This window comes from Schistocerca piceifrons, chromosome 4 (genome assembly GCF_021461385.2).
Source record: "Schistocerca piceifrons isolate TAMUIC-IGC-003096 chromosome 4, iqSchPice1.1, whole genome shotgun sequence".
Lineage (NCBI taxonomy): Eukaryota > Metazoa > Arthropoda > Insecta > Orthoptera > Acrididae > Schistocerca > Schistocerca piceifrons.
In genome coordinates this window covers 40,487,555-40,504,805 of record NC_060141.1, presented here as the reverse complement: position 1 = coordinate 40,504,805, position 17,251 = coordinate 40,487,555, and the positions used below count along the sequence as shown (strand labels likewise).

Below are 17,251 nucleotides of genomic sequence, written 5' to 3'. Positions count from 1 at the left end.
TTCAATAACATCTACTAGTTTTATGCCTTTCTCATGCTGAAATGAAGCTTTGATGATTTTAATATTGTGATTTGCATACAGAACTATAATGGGCAAAATGTCATCATCTAAGAGGCAATTCCAGCATCCCATAAGAGTTTTCGCCAGTTCTGCCATACCTAAAGATGCAGGTAACATCTGAATATTGTGGGCCCTGAAACATACTCACTGTGATAGTGGAACTTTATTCCAGCTTGTCACTCTGTTCCTTCCAATACAGTGATGGTCATTTTCCTGAAGTACTTCCTTGCCATATTCACTGTCATCTTCCTCTGTTTCTGAATCTTCCTGCAGAACTTCAGTTCCATTATCACAATCTGCATCCATTTTGTCTTCAAAATTCTCTTGAATTCCATTATTATCCTATATAAACATCTCTTGGATTTCTTCGTAATGTTTTAGGTTGAGGATAGTATACATCTTACTGTAGCAATCAAGTATACTGTACTTTAAATGATAATATTTTGGTAAAATAATGGTATCAGATGTATTGTATCAATTTGATACTTGATATTCATACAGCCATAACAAAGATTTCAGAAAGAAAGCAAAAATGTGTTTTACATTCTTAAGTTGCTTTGTACTAATGAAATTATGCTGAGAACCAAATATGTGTACTATTTAAATAAAATGTGGTTGGGTTCAGTGCACAACACTGATAAATTAGCACGTATCTCCATAACAGAGCAGTCTCTTCGATACTGAAGTGCACAACAACAAAAAGGGTTTGAACAAGTGACATTTCTAGCAAAAAGACACGATTGCTTTCGAATGTTGACAAACAACTGACAAAATTTAAAACTACGTCAATCTCACCAGCCACGCCCAACAAAAGGTTAATGAGTAAGCCATGGAGGATTTATTTATGTGATCAAATCTGTAATTTGTAGAAATGAAATGAAATGATCGTGTGGCATTGATGGCCAGGAGGCTCCATGCAGTGAAGTTCGGCTGCCAAGTTGCAAGTCTTATTTCGATTGATGCCACACTGGGTGATTAGTGTGACAATGATGAGGATGAAATAGGATGAGGAAAACACAACACCCAGTCCACGCATGGAGAAAAATCTCCAACCTGGCTGGGAATCGAACCTGGGTCCACTACCTGACTGTAGTACATAGTTATCAAGGAAAAGTGTAGCTACCAAAATATAAAGTTGAATTCACTCACCTCACTGTACTGAGGTCTCTCCCACTTGTACAGAAGCTGGGTGCCTAACATCACATTGAAATATTCACGAATTCCATTGATAACCTCAATAACAGCACTTTCTCTAAAGAAGAAAACATATATTAGATATTGTGATTTTGCTAGTAATACAGACAACATAATTCAGATGAACTGATGTATACAAAAGGCAGTACAGAATCCAAAAATTCTAGAAATCTGGCTGATATTTGACAAAATATAACACAGTATTTGACTATGATACTAAGAGATCCATGGAGAGGAAACCAAATGTAAATTCATTGTTTCATCCTGTAATCAGCAATGAGCAAATAAATGTACGGTAGTAGACCACAAAAATCAGAAACTATTACTATTACAATTTTATTAAGCTCAACCACATTTACTGGTGTCCAAACTGAATGATATTCAACTTTATTACATCAGCTACTAAAAGCTGCAATTGTGTTTGTTTGTGGCAGTACTTAAATATGGGCTGAATGAGATATTCATATAGGTACTTACTTGTATGGTGTGTTACTTTTACTTGAAGTTTTAAGTTTCACATATGCATCCAGGATCTGGTCAACACTTATCTTCGCAGGTAGGTCCACAAGCTGGAGAGGAAGCAAATGAAGAGAACAATTATGAGATTTTACTTAAAATTCTCAGTCAAAAAACACACCAATTCTACATTCCAATTCTGGTGTATTACATCAATTGGTTACCTAAGAGATAAATAATTGAAAACAAATAAGAACCTATTTTTGTTGTAAGGTTGGTATCATCCATAACCTGGTCTCCCAATCTGACACTATGATTCAAATCATAAAATTAAAATATATCAAGCTGTACTCAAACATCTGGGTCTTAAGCACTTTTTAAAAAGAGAGAGAGAGAGAGAGACAGAGAGAGAGAGAGAGAGAGAGAGAGTGAGGAGGGGGGGGGGGGGGGACCATCCAGGAGTTTGAGAGCAGCTTAACCTCTGAAGGTTCTGTACAAATTCCATTATTTATGTAGATAGTTCATCTGCATGTTTTGATGAGCGAGTTTGGGAATATGAAGTATGTGATGTAAATGACTGTATCTTTTGACTGCATTGATTTGGAAGTTTAAATTTATTTACACTTACAAGGAACAATAGACCTCAGGATTAGACATACATTTTAACTTGATACCTCTACCTGTTTATGAGAAAAAGGGGTGTTGACAGGCAGGCAGGCGGATGGGTAACTGATCCTAAAGGGGCTCTGTTTGTCCTGACTGAGGCATGGAACCTCAATCAGTGTTGTAAGAGAAAGGAAATTTTCACTCCCTAGTTTCTGCCACACAAGACTCTTGAGAATATTCAAGGCTTTCTATGTACCCATCTTCAGGTTGTGCAGATGCATAGACAGGCAAGCTTTAAGCTTTGTATGAGCTTCCAGAGTTTCAAACATTTGGAATGGTGTCTATAAGTTGCAAACCAAGGCTGGTTAAATATTCATTAATCACCACTGAAACCGACACCAACAGTTATTTTAAACAATTCCTCAAAGCATAAATGTAAGAGAGTAGTTGTGTTGGTGGAAAAAGAATAGTGGGTCATAAAATCATGGACAATAGGTCTTTTTTCCTTACTCATCTGCATTAACTTACATTTTTATACATTTAGAGATAGCTGCCATTCATCACACCAAATAGAAATTTGTCTAAGTCATCAGTTACTCGATGATGATACCTTCGTGTAGTCACAGCATCATCAGCAAGCAATTGCTAATTTTTATCCACCCTGTCCGTCAGATCCTTTATGCATATAGAAAATAACAGCAGTCCTATCACACTTTCCTGGAGCACACCTGATGATACCCTTGTCTCTGTTGAACACTTACTGTTGAGAATAACATACTGGATTCTATTACTTAAGAAATCTTTGAGCCACTCGCGTACCTGGGAACCTATTCCATATGTTTGTACCTTTGTTGCCAGTCTGCAGTGGAGCATTGTACTGGCGGTTTCCAGTGATTAAGGGTGGCAGTGTGGTACTGGTGTGCAAGACTCGCACTCCCCCCTCGAATATCAAACTTACTGGGAGTTTTTCACCGATCTTCTTTACAGGATAGCCGGCTGTGATGTTCTGCCCAACTTCTCCGAAAATAAGATGCTGCTTTGGAGGAATTTTCTATACTTTTAATATAACTCCGTACACTTGAAAATATTTTGAACTCAGTCACACTGCATTTTCATCACACATAACAGTTTTCGTACAACTAAACGATTCTCGTAAGTTCAACACCTTCTGGTCCATCAGAAACTATCACACTCATTTTTCCTTAAATACAGTCTACAAATCTCTCAAAGTTTAACAAGACAACTGTCCGGACCTTACAAAAGTAAGTGAATGAATGAATAAGCAATTGTCTCTTCTCTTCTTTCAACAACATTCAAATGTTCACACAGTAATGCTTGACATCCAACAGACTACGGCGTGTTTATTCCTTGAGCTGGACGTGTAACTTCTTAGGCGGGCTCAGCGACTACCTGCCAGTGCCAATCATCTGTGCGATACATGTCCGTCCTGCACACACATTATTGTGGTGCAGTAGACACAGTTCTACTTTACCACACTCATCTCTCAGTGGAACTGACAGGTCTCTAGAATTTACCCAGAAATTCTCAAGGCACTACACTGTGTCAGATGTTTTTGTATTCACATGAGCAATTGTTTCTAAAACCATGCTGATTTGTGGACAGAAGCTTTTTCGTCTCGGAAATTTGTTATATTTGAACTCAGAATATGTTTAAGAATTCGGCTGAGAAGTGATATTAATGACATTGGTCTGTAATGTAGCAGGTCCATTTTTTATCCATCTTATGAGCAGGAGTAACCTGCACTTTTTTCCCAGTCACTTAGGACTTTGACCTGGCAGTCGCGATAAATGCAAGCTACGTAAGCGGCCAGTGCCATAGGGTACTCTTTGTAAAATTGAACTGGGATTCCATCCAGACCTGGTGGCTTATTTTCCACTCTTTCAGTTGTTTCTCTGCACCAGGGAGCATCTTGAAAGGCAGCTTACACTAAGCTAAATTACCAACAATTTCTGAGCACTGTCTGTCTGAAGGTGACACGATTTCTGCTACTTTAGAATCACCATAGGATGCCGGTTTGCGACTCATCAAGTGTCATTGCTAGGCAATGTAACTGATGCAGGCAAGCTGAGACAGTTATCTTTGATTTTAAGAAGGGAATCAAGATAATACTTATGTCAGGATCTAGTCCCTGTTACCAAATGTAGTTGAAAAGGCCAAAGAGAAACTCTTTAGACATGTTCCTAAGGTGGGACAGAATACTACAAAGTACACCAGTTAGCTTCAATGGAACACACCGTATGGATTCGAGTTTGCACACATATAATGGGCTATTAATAATACCAGAAGGAAAATTCACCACAGAAATCTATACAATTATTACATACCACTGTACTGTTGAAGTCCAGATGCATCATTTTTTACAGCCTTTTTCTGATATAGCAGAGTGGGTTCCTTGTTGTTACCTGTTATGTAATAAACATGTTCTGCCATTTTGTGGACTCCATCCATAGTCCGATCCACGAGCGACGGCAGCTTGTGCAGCTCGAGACATGGGTGGTGATTGCATTGTCGCTGGTTGCATGTGATGGTTGAGGTATGCACATACGTGTGCTCTGAGCTTTAAGAAAGTTTGTATACTGCAAATAATGTCTCTCACTTGCTTGTGCACAATTTGTCACTCACCACCACCAACAGCCATGGCAACTTACAAAAAACGGAATAAAATTTCACTAAATAACTCGCTATGATCAAGTATAATGCTTGCACTGTCTACAACATTCACAGCAGACTCCTGAGAACAATGCTGACTGCTCACTGATAGTTGGATAATGCGTGACGCAGGCATGCAGAGCAAGTTTAAACTCGACCACCATCGATTGTGATTTCAACTATAGTGGAGAAGGTAACGGATCTTCATTATTTAATACGGATGTACCTGAAGGTTGTCTACCTTCTCATGGGAATGCTCCTTCCTGACTTTCACCCTTTGATGCCTTTCACAGAATGATTGATGAACATGTAGGGTCTTTAATAATGATGTGTTATTTATAGTTGTTCAAAGCAGAGATGTGGCAGAAAAATACGTAAAGACATATCGGCAGTGAACATTTTAGAGATTTAGACATGTTGAGCCACAAGCAGCAGCAGTCGAACAAGGAGGCCGATGATCAGTGGAGTTTGCAAAGCAGCAATCAGCACTTCAACAGATCAATGGCCAAGTAAACGAGCAATGCTTCCAAGGGGAACAACGACCTGTGCAGTTTGCACATCAGTGGTCAGTGCCCCAGGCACTCGAGTTTCGGCTTGTTCTACACACCTATGTCACGCATTCTTGGACAGCCAATGAGCATTCAGTGGTGTCCTGAGCACTCTGCTCTGAATGCCATAGCTAATGCAAGCATTAAATGTGATCATAGCGAATTGTTTTGTGACTTTTTATTCCAACTGTCACAAGTTGTCATCACTGATGGTGATGGTAAGTGATACAATCCACCTAAGCAAGAGAGAGACATAATTTGCAGGATATACACTTTCTTCAAGAGGAAAGCACGTGCATGCGCATACCACGACTGTCACTTGGAATCGTCAACAACACAATCCTCATCCATGCCTCAACATGTGTGAACCACCATCGTTCGTGGATCGGACTATAACAACACAATACTTCCCACCTCCTTTCATACTGGCGGGTCCGTGTCTCATGTCATCTTATGGTCAAAAGTACCCAGACGAGCCTATATAATTCAGAATTGATCAGATGGCGTACTTAGTTGAGCTGAGTCACTAGATAGTCCCCAAATGACACAGGTATGCTTAGAGCTTCTGATCACATAATGCGCATAAAATCTCTAACGCATAGATGTGTATGTTATGAATGAGAGGTGGAGATTGCGGGGGGAGTGGCAATTGTTTGACTAACTCAGTAAGAAGTCGCCTGTAGAAAGGTTCATGTTATGGTAGGTGAAAACAATAAATGCGATGGTTTGAGCTGCATGAAAAGTAGCAATGACTGTGTGTAAGTTGACACAGAGGGGAATAAGTCTAAGTTGACATGAAGGTGGGATCAGTGAATTGTTGTAAGTGTCCTTGATAAACTCATAGCCTCAGCCCTTTCGTCATGTGTTTTGTCTCTCCTGTGACTAATGTCACAAGACAATATATGGTTTGATATAGGCCTTTTGGAGACATGGTCAAAATAGTTTGTCCCATGACAAAAATTTTTAAATACTCAATAATTATGACCTCTGAATCCATTTGAATTATACGGGGATGGGGGAGATACCATGGGATCCACTATTAATTAGTATTTCTGTTACCAAAGTGTCTTTTCCCAAACAAAGTGTTTTATTAAAAGAGGGAGGAGGCACACTCATGATGCATAATAAACTAATCAGATGGGCTTTATAATCTACATACACAACCATAACAAATTCATCTTCGTTGGATAATAAAGGAAGCATGAAATCCAATAACTTTTTTTTTAGTTAAGATTTCCTTTGCTGAATATTCTTTCTTACTTTCTTCATTTTTCTGTAAATAAGGACTGACTGCAAAGCTGTGAAAATATTCTGAGTAGTACTTTGAATGTTTAGGAGTAAAACTAAAGTCAGTGTGGTATCTGAGCAGACAAACTGAGCTTTTTTTTCCAAGATCACTACAAATGATGATACATATTGAAGACGTTTTGCAGCTTTAAATTAATTCTGATCTCTTGAACTTTCTTCTCTGCAACAAGGAAGGGACATTCCTTGTCTGTTTCATGAGCTTTCTTGCAAGCTCCTTGAAAGTAACAAAGCCTTTGCCTGTAGGTGTGAAGTGAGTACACATTTCTGTTACTCCAAGCACTGCAAATGGTTTAGAAGATATGGAGTGTACAGTCAAGAAAATATAGCTGATCTTAATACAGTCAGGTAAAACTGGGTTGTTAAATACAACAAAAAAGGCAATTTTATCTACTTCAACTTTCTTTTTACACTCTTTGTTAAGCAACTTGTTTTTGTAACACCATCATGTGCCCATTACTGTTGTAATTCAATTGGATCTAAATGCATGGTGCAACATCCCACTATGAATTAACTGTGTTGTGTAGCTAAGTCAGTATTGAGTATTCCCCAAACCTCTTAGGTTTAAGGAATTTAGTCCCCTATGCAGTAACATCAGCTTGTACTAGGACGATACCAATCTTCACATCAATTTGAAGTCCATTTGTTACTCCCTCCAAACTTTTAAAAATACAAGAAGGCATAAGGGCACTTACACACTAGAGCAAATAAATCTTCAGAGACAAAAAGACCATATATTCTTATACACATGTGGAACATCCATACTTTTAACACAAATAAATAAGCCACCATCCTTACAATAATAAAGTTCTCGATGATTGTACATTTGTTCTAAAACTGTTTGTTGTTCATTCTGTTTCAAGCATAAAGAAAACTGGGCTGCAGTGCGCAACCAATGGCAGGTGTCAAGATCGTGAGAGTTATGACTGCAAACCAATAGCTAACCAATGACCACTAACTGCTGTCCACCAGTGCACAGAAGCCATCTAAGTTTCTCCTCAGAGAAAATGATGCCTTTGAAGAGCTTGGAATAAAATGAAGATAGCTGTACCAGTTAACTAAGTGTAATTTTTTGTCCAGTGTGAATTGTGAGATCACTCTGAGAATATGCAAAACCTTTGTATCTAAGATACTAAATATACGTCCTCGATGGGAAGTGTTCATCAGAGACAAGGGTATTGTTGGGAGCGTCCAAGGGCTGCGTGATAGGATTACTCTTATTCTCTACATACATAAAATATCTGATGGACATGGTGATCAGCAGTCTGTGGTTGTTTGCTGACGATGCTGTGGTGCATGGGAAGATGTCATTATTGAATGACTGTAGGAGAGTAAAAAATGAGTTTGATGAGTGGCACCTTGCTCTAAATTTATAAAAAGGTAAATTAATGCAGATGAGTAGGAAAAACAATTCCGTAATGTCCAAATACAGCATTAATGGTGTGCTGCTTGACACTGTCGCATCAGCTGAATATCTAAGCATAACACTGCAGAGTGTGTAGTGCACCAATTTGGGTTGGCACTACTGTCTTCATTCTCCATTTGAGTGAACTCATCCAAGCCCTACTTATGTTAATACTGTGAATAAATGTTTGTTAAATATATGTACTTAAAATTTGTTCTTTTTTCCTGTTCCGTGTAATCCGAGGAGAATGCACACAATGTGTTCTAGCGGTGTTCCCCTCGAAGCAGTGGCAGGCAGTGCAGATCATTTCTGCAGATAGAGCTGATGGTGTCATACGTGAGAACATCACTCCGCCATTGTCTTGAACCTCTTTATTCATTCTTAATGAGTTGCAAAATTTAAAAAAAATATTGTAAAAAGTTAAAAATTACTGTTTGACTCTCGAAACAACATGTGTGATATTTGTGAGGTAGCCCTCCACTGTAAGAAAATAAAAGGGCCAGTTATATCATTTGAAGGAAAAAAATTAAAAGAAAAAAAAATCTGGTGTTGACGAAGTCTTCCCTGAGTAATGTAGTCAAAAGAGAGTTATGTGAACATTTATAATTCTTTCAAAAGTGTCTCAAACCTTCATGCTGGAAGTTGATATTGAGAATTAACATGAAAAAAATTCCACTGAAGATACAGAAGTTATTTCTTATTACAGAAATGTTTTTGAAAAATGTTTTATTATGGAAGTCACCATAGTTTCGATCTGAAAATATTTTTAAAACGTAATCAGTGATAAATACTCGTAAATACAAATTCTCTAACAAGTGCATGAAGTCAGTGTCAATTGACGTAGTACCAAGCTATCAATCTTAGCATAGACGGGTTAAGTGAACTTTGCCATCGAATTTCAAAGATTTAAACTATTTTGGTGTACAGAAAGTGACACACGAAGTTAATTAAATGGATACTCAGCTTGCACAATCCAGGTTAAGTGATTGAAATATTATGGCTAATGGTGTCTGCACTACAGCGAAGTTAAACAATGTTGCTGATAGGCAGAATTTTTTTAAATTTCAATCAACACTTCATGCGTAACTTTCTGCAGCTTGTGACCTACAACAACTAATTATACATCGCACTTTAAGCCAGCCCTTCTCTCTACGGCACTGTGCAATATATTCAACATAATCCAGAATAATAATACCAATATACAGAAGAAATAGAACTTTGTATGGGGCTTTGTACCACTCCGATAAACTTTGTCAAGTTTCTCAACTGAAGAGTATTGCACGAAGGAAGGCAGCTTATTAACATCATAATACATCATACAATGGGATGTTATACCTCATCATGGACACCAATGGTTCCAGGATGTAGCTAGAAGAGAAATGGAGGAAAGCATCGAATTATGAGTTGTCATGGGAAGACCGACTCTACAAGAAGTTTGTGTAGGCCAAGACATTACTCGCAACTGCAGCAACTTTTAAAATTTGTCCACATGCAGTCTAGCAGCTTGCAGTCAACTCAGAGTACATCTATGGCAGCTGTGGGTGGCTCCGAGACTTCGTCACCAGCCTTCAGCAGCAGTTGGCATATAAACTTGTACTACTGTAGTAGGTGTGGACTTCATATCTATCTTGGGCACAATAATGTGTCCACTATGCTGTTTGTAGTAGCTTACCTGCACTCCCTTTTTTTTTATTTTTATTTTATTCATTATTGAACCTACTCCTGCACTACCCCCTATTTGATTTTGTATTTATAACCCTGTATTCACCTGACCAAAACTCTTGTTCCTCCTGCTACCGAACTTCACTAATTCCTACTATATCTAACTTTAACCTATCCATTTCCCTTTCTAAATTTTCTAACCTACCTTCCCGATTAAGGGTTCTGACATTCCACGCTCCGATCCGTAGAACACCAGTTTTCTTTCTCCTGATAACGACGTCCTCCTGAGTAGTCCCCGCCCGGAGATCCGAAGGGGGGGACTATTTTACCTCCGGAATATTTTACCCAAGAGGACGCCATCATCATTTAATCATACAGTAAAGCTGCATGCCCTCGGGAAAAATTATGGCTGTAGTTTCCCCTTGCTTTCAGCCATTCACAGTACCAGCACAGCAAGGCCGTTTTGGTTAGTGTTACAAGGCCAGATCAGTCAATCATCCAGACTGTTGCACCTGCAACTACTGAACAGGCTGCAGCCCCTCTTCAGGAACCACACGTTTGTCTGGTCTCTCAGCAGATACCCCCCCGTTGTGGTTGCACCTACGGTACGGCCATCTGCATCGCTGAGGCACGCAAGCCTCCCCACAAACGGCAAAGTCCATGGTTCATGGGGGGAGATATGGAGAAAATGTCATTAATAGTTCTGGAGAAAATCTTGTATAATTCTGTAACCAATATGACTTGAAAATTCTGAACACACACTATTCCCATAAAGGTATCCACAGATATATATGGGAGAAAACCATCATTACAGCAGAAATCAATAATTGATTACATCATTACCAAGCAACCGCCAAAAATGGTAGTTCAAGACTGTAGAGCCATGCGGGGAGCCAACTGTGGGTCTGATCGCTACTTAGTTTTAGCAAAGTGGACATACCCATTTAGGAGAAAACCATCAACAACAGGACAAGTGGCAGACCACAGCAATCATGAGAAATTAGAACGGGCAAGGTATAAGCTCTTTCTCCTGAAGCAGTTCAGCATCACGGATTTATTTCAACATAGATTAGAAGATGAACTAAAAGCAATTCCAGAAGATGATAATGTTGGAGTAGAAGACGATAATGTTGGAGTAGAATATGAAAATATTAAAAAAGCACTTACAAAAATTTCTCTAGAGGTACTAGGGACTGAGAGTAAGAGTCTAGGAAAACGAATCCTCCATGGATGTCTGATGACCTGAAGATGTTGATTAGGGAAAAGAAAAATCTCTACAAAAAATGGTTATCAATTAAATCACTACAGGACAAACAAAACTTCCAGGCAACAAATTACAAATTAAGAAACAAAATTAAATCAGAAAAGAACAAGATGTGGGAACAGAAATGTATTGAAACTGAGAGCCTAACAGGAGGATCAGAAACAACAGAAATGTGGAGGACAATTACCAGTATGAAGAAAACACAAGTAAACAAAGCAGTATACAAGCTAATTCCCGTAAAGGAATGGAAAAAGCATTATGCAGCCCTTTTAACTGAAGACAGACCATATTACACGCAAGGGAATGAAGAGAAGATGGAAGTAATTGATCGAAACATAAACATTACAATAGTGGAAGTGAACTGCGCATTAATTAAAATGAAGAATGGCCAATCACCTGGTCCAGGAAACATTCCTGTTGAATTATTGAAGGCTGGAGGAAGATATATGAAGAAACAAATAACCTGTCTGATGAACAACTGTGGTAAAAGGATTGAAATTCCCTCAAAATGGAAAAAGTCATATATGGCTTCTATTTTCAAGAAAGGAAACTGAAAAGACACAAACTGCTATAGAGGCAATAGTGTCAACTGTACAATGAGCCACTTATTTGGCAAGATAATGTTTGAAAAATTAGACAAAATGTCAGCCACCATATGGGGGAAGACCAGAGTGGGTTTAGGCAGAACAGATCATGTACAGATAACTATTTATTTTACAACTAATGGAGAAATTTATGGCATCAGGGAAGGAGCTACACACTGCCTTTGTAGATTTAGCAAAAGCCTACGATACAGTCTCTAGCTCTAAGCTGCGGGGAGCTATGAAAGATACAGGTACGGATGATCAGCTTTTACAAATTATTATTGAAATGTACAGAGATAATGTGGTAAAGATTAAATGAGGTTCAAAGTTATCAGAATCTATTAATATCACTAAAGGTTTGCGATAAGGTTGCAGTATGTCACCATTCCTGTTCAATTTATATGTAGAAGTGGCTCTCCGAAATCGGAAGAACAGCTGCAGTGGAATGGGAATCATTGTCAACGATGTACAGATATTTTCATTAAGTTTTGCTGACGATCAAGCTATTATAGCACAATATGATTATGACCTTGAGTTCATGATACGATGATTATATCAGGAATACAACAGATGGGGAGTACGAATGAGTCTAACAAAAGCAGAGTATCTGATGGTGAATAGTAATGGGTCATTCCAAGTCAATTCAACCAATTTGAGAAAATGTTCCAGCTGATAGTCTCAGATATGGCTGAAATTTAGCACACCAATCCTACCAAGTGTGGAACACTCATATACAAAATTTTAAGTTCCCCTGCCAATTAGTTCCAGAATTATGGCTTGTGAAAGAAGGTGGCGTGACCTGGAAATTGCAACCTGCATCTGGCAATCTATCTTCAGAGCCAACTTCAGGTCTTAATAGCTTTGGAAGAGAACACACTATGAATCAAAACACCAACAACATATTTCTGAGGGAAAATAAAAAATTCCAAAATGTGATTAAAAAAATGTAATTCGTTAAAAGGTACACAGTGTAGGTGCCCTCTATGCCAAATATAATTCACTCAAAAAGGGTATAAATTTTGTGTGTGGTAAGTTTAATGTGGCCTAAACTCACAAACAACTCATCTTGCCCATATCAGTCACACAAACAGAGTTACATGCACACGAAAATACAAAAATTTGAAAAATTACCTGAAAAACATGGATTTTCTAAGTGTGGTAGCACAAAAGGGACAAGTGATATCCAAGCCAAATTTCAAACACTGCATAAGTAGACCATAATATAATATGTGGCAAAATTTCAACTTGTTATTGCAAGGAATTTGTGTACAATAAAAGTTGACAGAGATGTATTTGGTTACGTTTCTCTTAACACGATTTAGCCAGTAATAGTGACGATGCAGACAGCTTGATTCAGATAAAGCTGCAGCAACTGTTGGGAACCATTAGGCAACAGAAAGTTAAACAATGGTACTTTTCAGGGAAAGAATGAGTAATTGTTAGGCAGGAACAATAAAGGAAACAAGCAACAATTACAGGTTACTCATGTTTTTAAGATTCTAGTTCAGACTGGTCAGTACTGTTGTGGAAAGTCAGTATGGAGGCAGAAGAGTGTACTAGTGGTGCTTTTGTTCAAACAAGTTGCAGTATTGGTAGAGCACAAGCATCTGAATGTCATAAAACAACATATGGAATAAAATGTGGCATTTGCTTTGTACTGTATGATCTGGATGAATCGGACCACGATTTGTTGCTATGGAGATCCGGGACACACACTGTGGGCACAAGAAGTACAGTTCCAGAAAACTTTAGTGTTTGTTATCATCATATGAAAGTGTTTCTGGATAAGTATTCTTTCCTACAAAGAAGTTGTTTGGATCCATTTCGGATTCATAAGAAGACAGTGAAGTGTAGCCTCAGAGAAATTGATATAAATTCAGTATTGGAAGTGAATCAGTGCATGGGACTTGACATGAAACCAGGACAAATGTTATGTTCCAGGTGTGTTACACTGCTAAAAAATGAAGAATATTCTGATAATTTACATGACAGTGACGAAGAGTATCAGCCACCTACAACCACAGTGGATGAGCAATTAAATACTTCAATGACTGCTCTTGGTTTGTCTCCCATGAAGACACACAAAGTTGGGAAAAGAGGCAGACCCAGCTATGGTAGAAGAAAACTACAAGACGCTCAAATGGAATTAAAACACAAAATAGCTGACACACTAATGGTGGAAGAGGAAGAACTATCTGCTCCAAAGGAACAGAAATCATGTCACAAATGCTCTGATTTGGACAAAATTGTGCATGATTTGAAAGAAAAATGTGCCATATCCACACACCAGAAAAAAGTAGCTATTCTTACCCTTGCACCTTCCAGCTGGTCTATTGACTACACTGCAAAGGAATTCAATGTTTCTACATATATGGTAAAGCAAGCTAGGAAAATAAAAGCAACCCAAGGAGTGCTTCCACAACTTCAGCAGGCTCAGGGTAAGCAATTGTGTTCAGAAATAAAGGTGCTAGTGTCAGAGTTTTATGAAAATAATGACTACAGCCGAATAATGCCTGGAAAAAAAAAAGACTATGTAATGGTGAAAATGGGAAATGTACGTGTACAGATGCAAAAAAGGCTGTTGCTATGCAACATATCAGAACTATATGTAGAAGTCAAGGAAAAGTATCCCAATACCAAAGTAGGTTTACAATCTTTTTTCTTTGGCCAAAATGGGTTGTGCCTGTAAGTGCAAGGGGCACACACAATGTTTGTGTATGTAAGACCCATCAAAATGCTAAGCTGATGTTTGCTGCTATAAAGGATTCTGGTCTGGATTACAAAGGTGCAATGAAGCTGCTAGTGTGTTGCATCAGTTTCTACCAGTGCATGACACACAGGTGTGAAAAGTGACCTGGTAAGGCAAATCTTGCAGAACACACGAATAACAAATTGTATGGTGAACTCCTTATGGATGACGATGAACTTGTTTCTTATAAACAATGGACGCACATGGATCGCACAAGTCTTGAAACAAAGCAAAGTACAGTGGAAGATTTTGTTGAAATGTATTGTCAAAAAAACAGACAAACTGACCACACACAGCTTCACAGCAACAGCACAATCGGCTTATCTCCAGTTATGTAAGGATAATTTGAAACAAGATGAAATTATAGTAATACTAGACTTTTCTGAAAATTATGCATTTATAGTTCAAGATGCCATCCAAGGATATCATTGGGACAACAGTCAAGCAACTCTCCAGCCATTTGCGATTTACTACAGAGGTGAATCAGGTGATGTGTCTGTCATGAACCTGTGCGTTTTTAGTGACTGTTTAATTCATGATGCCATTGCAGTTCATGCCCACATTCGCACTGTCATGGCATATGTGAAAAACAAGCTGCCTTACATACATTTTGCGAAATACTTCAGTGATGGGGCAGCTAGTCAGTACAAAAACTGTAAAAATCTCAAAAATTTATGCATGCATTACCATGATTTTCAGATTCACGCAGAATGGAATTTTTTCACCACTAGTCATGGTAAAAATGTATGTGATGGTATTAGTGCTACCATTAAGCATGCATTATGCATGATATGTTTTCTCTTTGTAAAAACAGAAAAACTTCCTTGTTGCTCAAGTGCGTAATCAAGTCGTCGTCGAGTGTGGATCTGCTGTAACTTTCATGAATGAGCATAGAATTGTTTATTTACAACCCAGAGTTGATTTAAAAATTATTCTAGGAACCACAGCCCGACTTTAGTGCAAACAAATCACGCGCGAATTCTCAAATATCAGCGTGGAGTTTAAGATACGCAGCTGGATATCGGACGTTATCGTCGCATGTGGGATTCAGTGACATTAACCGCAATTTACGGAAATTAGCTTGATAATAACTATCAAAGACTTATATGAGTGGCATAGTAATTGTCTTGATGTTTAAAGCAAGCAAGTAGCGATTTACTGTCGGGATACGACAAACATTAATCATTGCATAGTCAGCTTGTTGATACATTGCTTAGAAACTCATAAACGGACAGTGATGGAACTATCGAAACAATCTTTTAAGTATCAATGACCACCACACACGTGCCCCGTTCTCTCTACATTTCTACGTTGAAAACCCTGAGATATAGCCGCGGTACGAAGAAGGAAAAAAGGAAGAAGAGGAAAGATCAGTGAAAGAAACAGAGCAAACAGAGAAGGGGAGGTCACAATGTGTCAATCTATTCATCAGGGATATGGGTACTTTGGCATTACAAAAATGCTTAAAGCATATGGCTTAAGCATTGCTATAGGAAAAATATGAGTAGGACTATTACAAGAACAATTCGTTCATGCCAATTGTGTCAAAAGGTAAAGCAAACCCCAGCCATAGTTAAACATAACATCTATCCTACAATACTGGAGAAACTGCAGGATTTATGCGTTGTCAATTTCTATGGTAAACTGCCAAAAGGTAAAGGTGGAGTACAATATATATTTCGTGATAGAATATTGATCTAAATAAGTTAGATATAGAGTAATAATTATACACAATATATAACATGTAAATATTTCAAAATATTGTCCCCTAAGTAATTTTGCAGATAGGACAATGAAATAATTAGGGTGTCTTTGTCATACTTACTGCTAAGAGAGGCATAGTAAACAGACAGATATGCACCCTAAGTCTGAGGCTGTATTAAATGAACTACCACATCTACCACATAGTGGTACAGGAATGGTACCTCGGGAAGTTGTGGGCAACAAAGTAGAAGGAAAATCATTGTTAGCTTTTTTTTAAAATGGCCCGAAGATAATCATAAAATCACTGAAATTAACCAGGCAAAGGGAGAGGATAACCTAAAGAACAGCACAGAGTTAAAACTCAAGAAGTATAATGAAACAGCTGTTGTTCCTATATTTAAGGTAAGGGAGAAAGTAATGATTCAAGCACACGCTAAAAGCTCTAAGCTTCACAAGGAAGTAGGGAAGTTTTTCATTTATTCTGGGTCCATTGTGGGTGGTTATTGTGCCACCACTGCAAAAATTTCAACACTCATTGACCATCACCTCCAACCAATTCCCAATAATCTATCCTCTCACATCAAAGAAACCAACCACTTCCTTCACTGACTCTCCATCATCCCCACCCCCTTATCTCCTGGATCCCTACTTGTTACAGTTGACACCATCTCCCTGTACACCAACATCCCTCATGCCCATGGTCTTACCTCTACTGAATGCTATTTTTCCCAATGTCCTTCAGACACCAAATCCACTACCTCATCCCTCATACACCTTACTAACTTTATCCCAATCAACAACTACTCCTCCTTTGAAGGGAAGGTATATAAACAAATCTGCGGCACAGCCATGGGCACCCGCATGGCATTCTCCTATGCCAACCTTTCTAGGAGACCTTCCTAGCCTCCCAAAAAAACCAAATCCAATTGTCCACCACGATTAATGGCCAATGTCAAACTGTGGCCAAGAGCGAAGCAGACCGCCCTATCCCACAGTATGCAGCTGAACATAACACACTTGATTTCAATGACTACTTTACTACCT

General features: G+C 38.5%; 1 protein-coding gene across 2 annotated transcripts in view; it reads right to left on the bottom strand.

Annotated features, from left to right (window-relative positions):
• LOC124794642 (mortality factor 4-like protein 1) overlaps positions 1–17,251 on the bottom strand; it is a 138,404-nt gene that overhangs the window by 49,306 nt on the left and 71,847 nt on the right. For both annotated transcript variants that reach the window (XM_047258160.1, XM_047258159.1), the window contains 2 exons: positions 1,732–1,823; positions 1,210–1,312 (listed from right to left, as the gene is read on the bottom strand). In XM_047258160.1, coding sequence (XP_047114116.1) covers positions 1,210–1,312; positions 1,732–1,823 — 195 coding nt within the window. The remainder of the gene's footprint in view (positions 1–1,209; positions 1,313–1,731; positions 1,824–17,251) is intronic.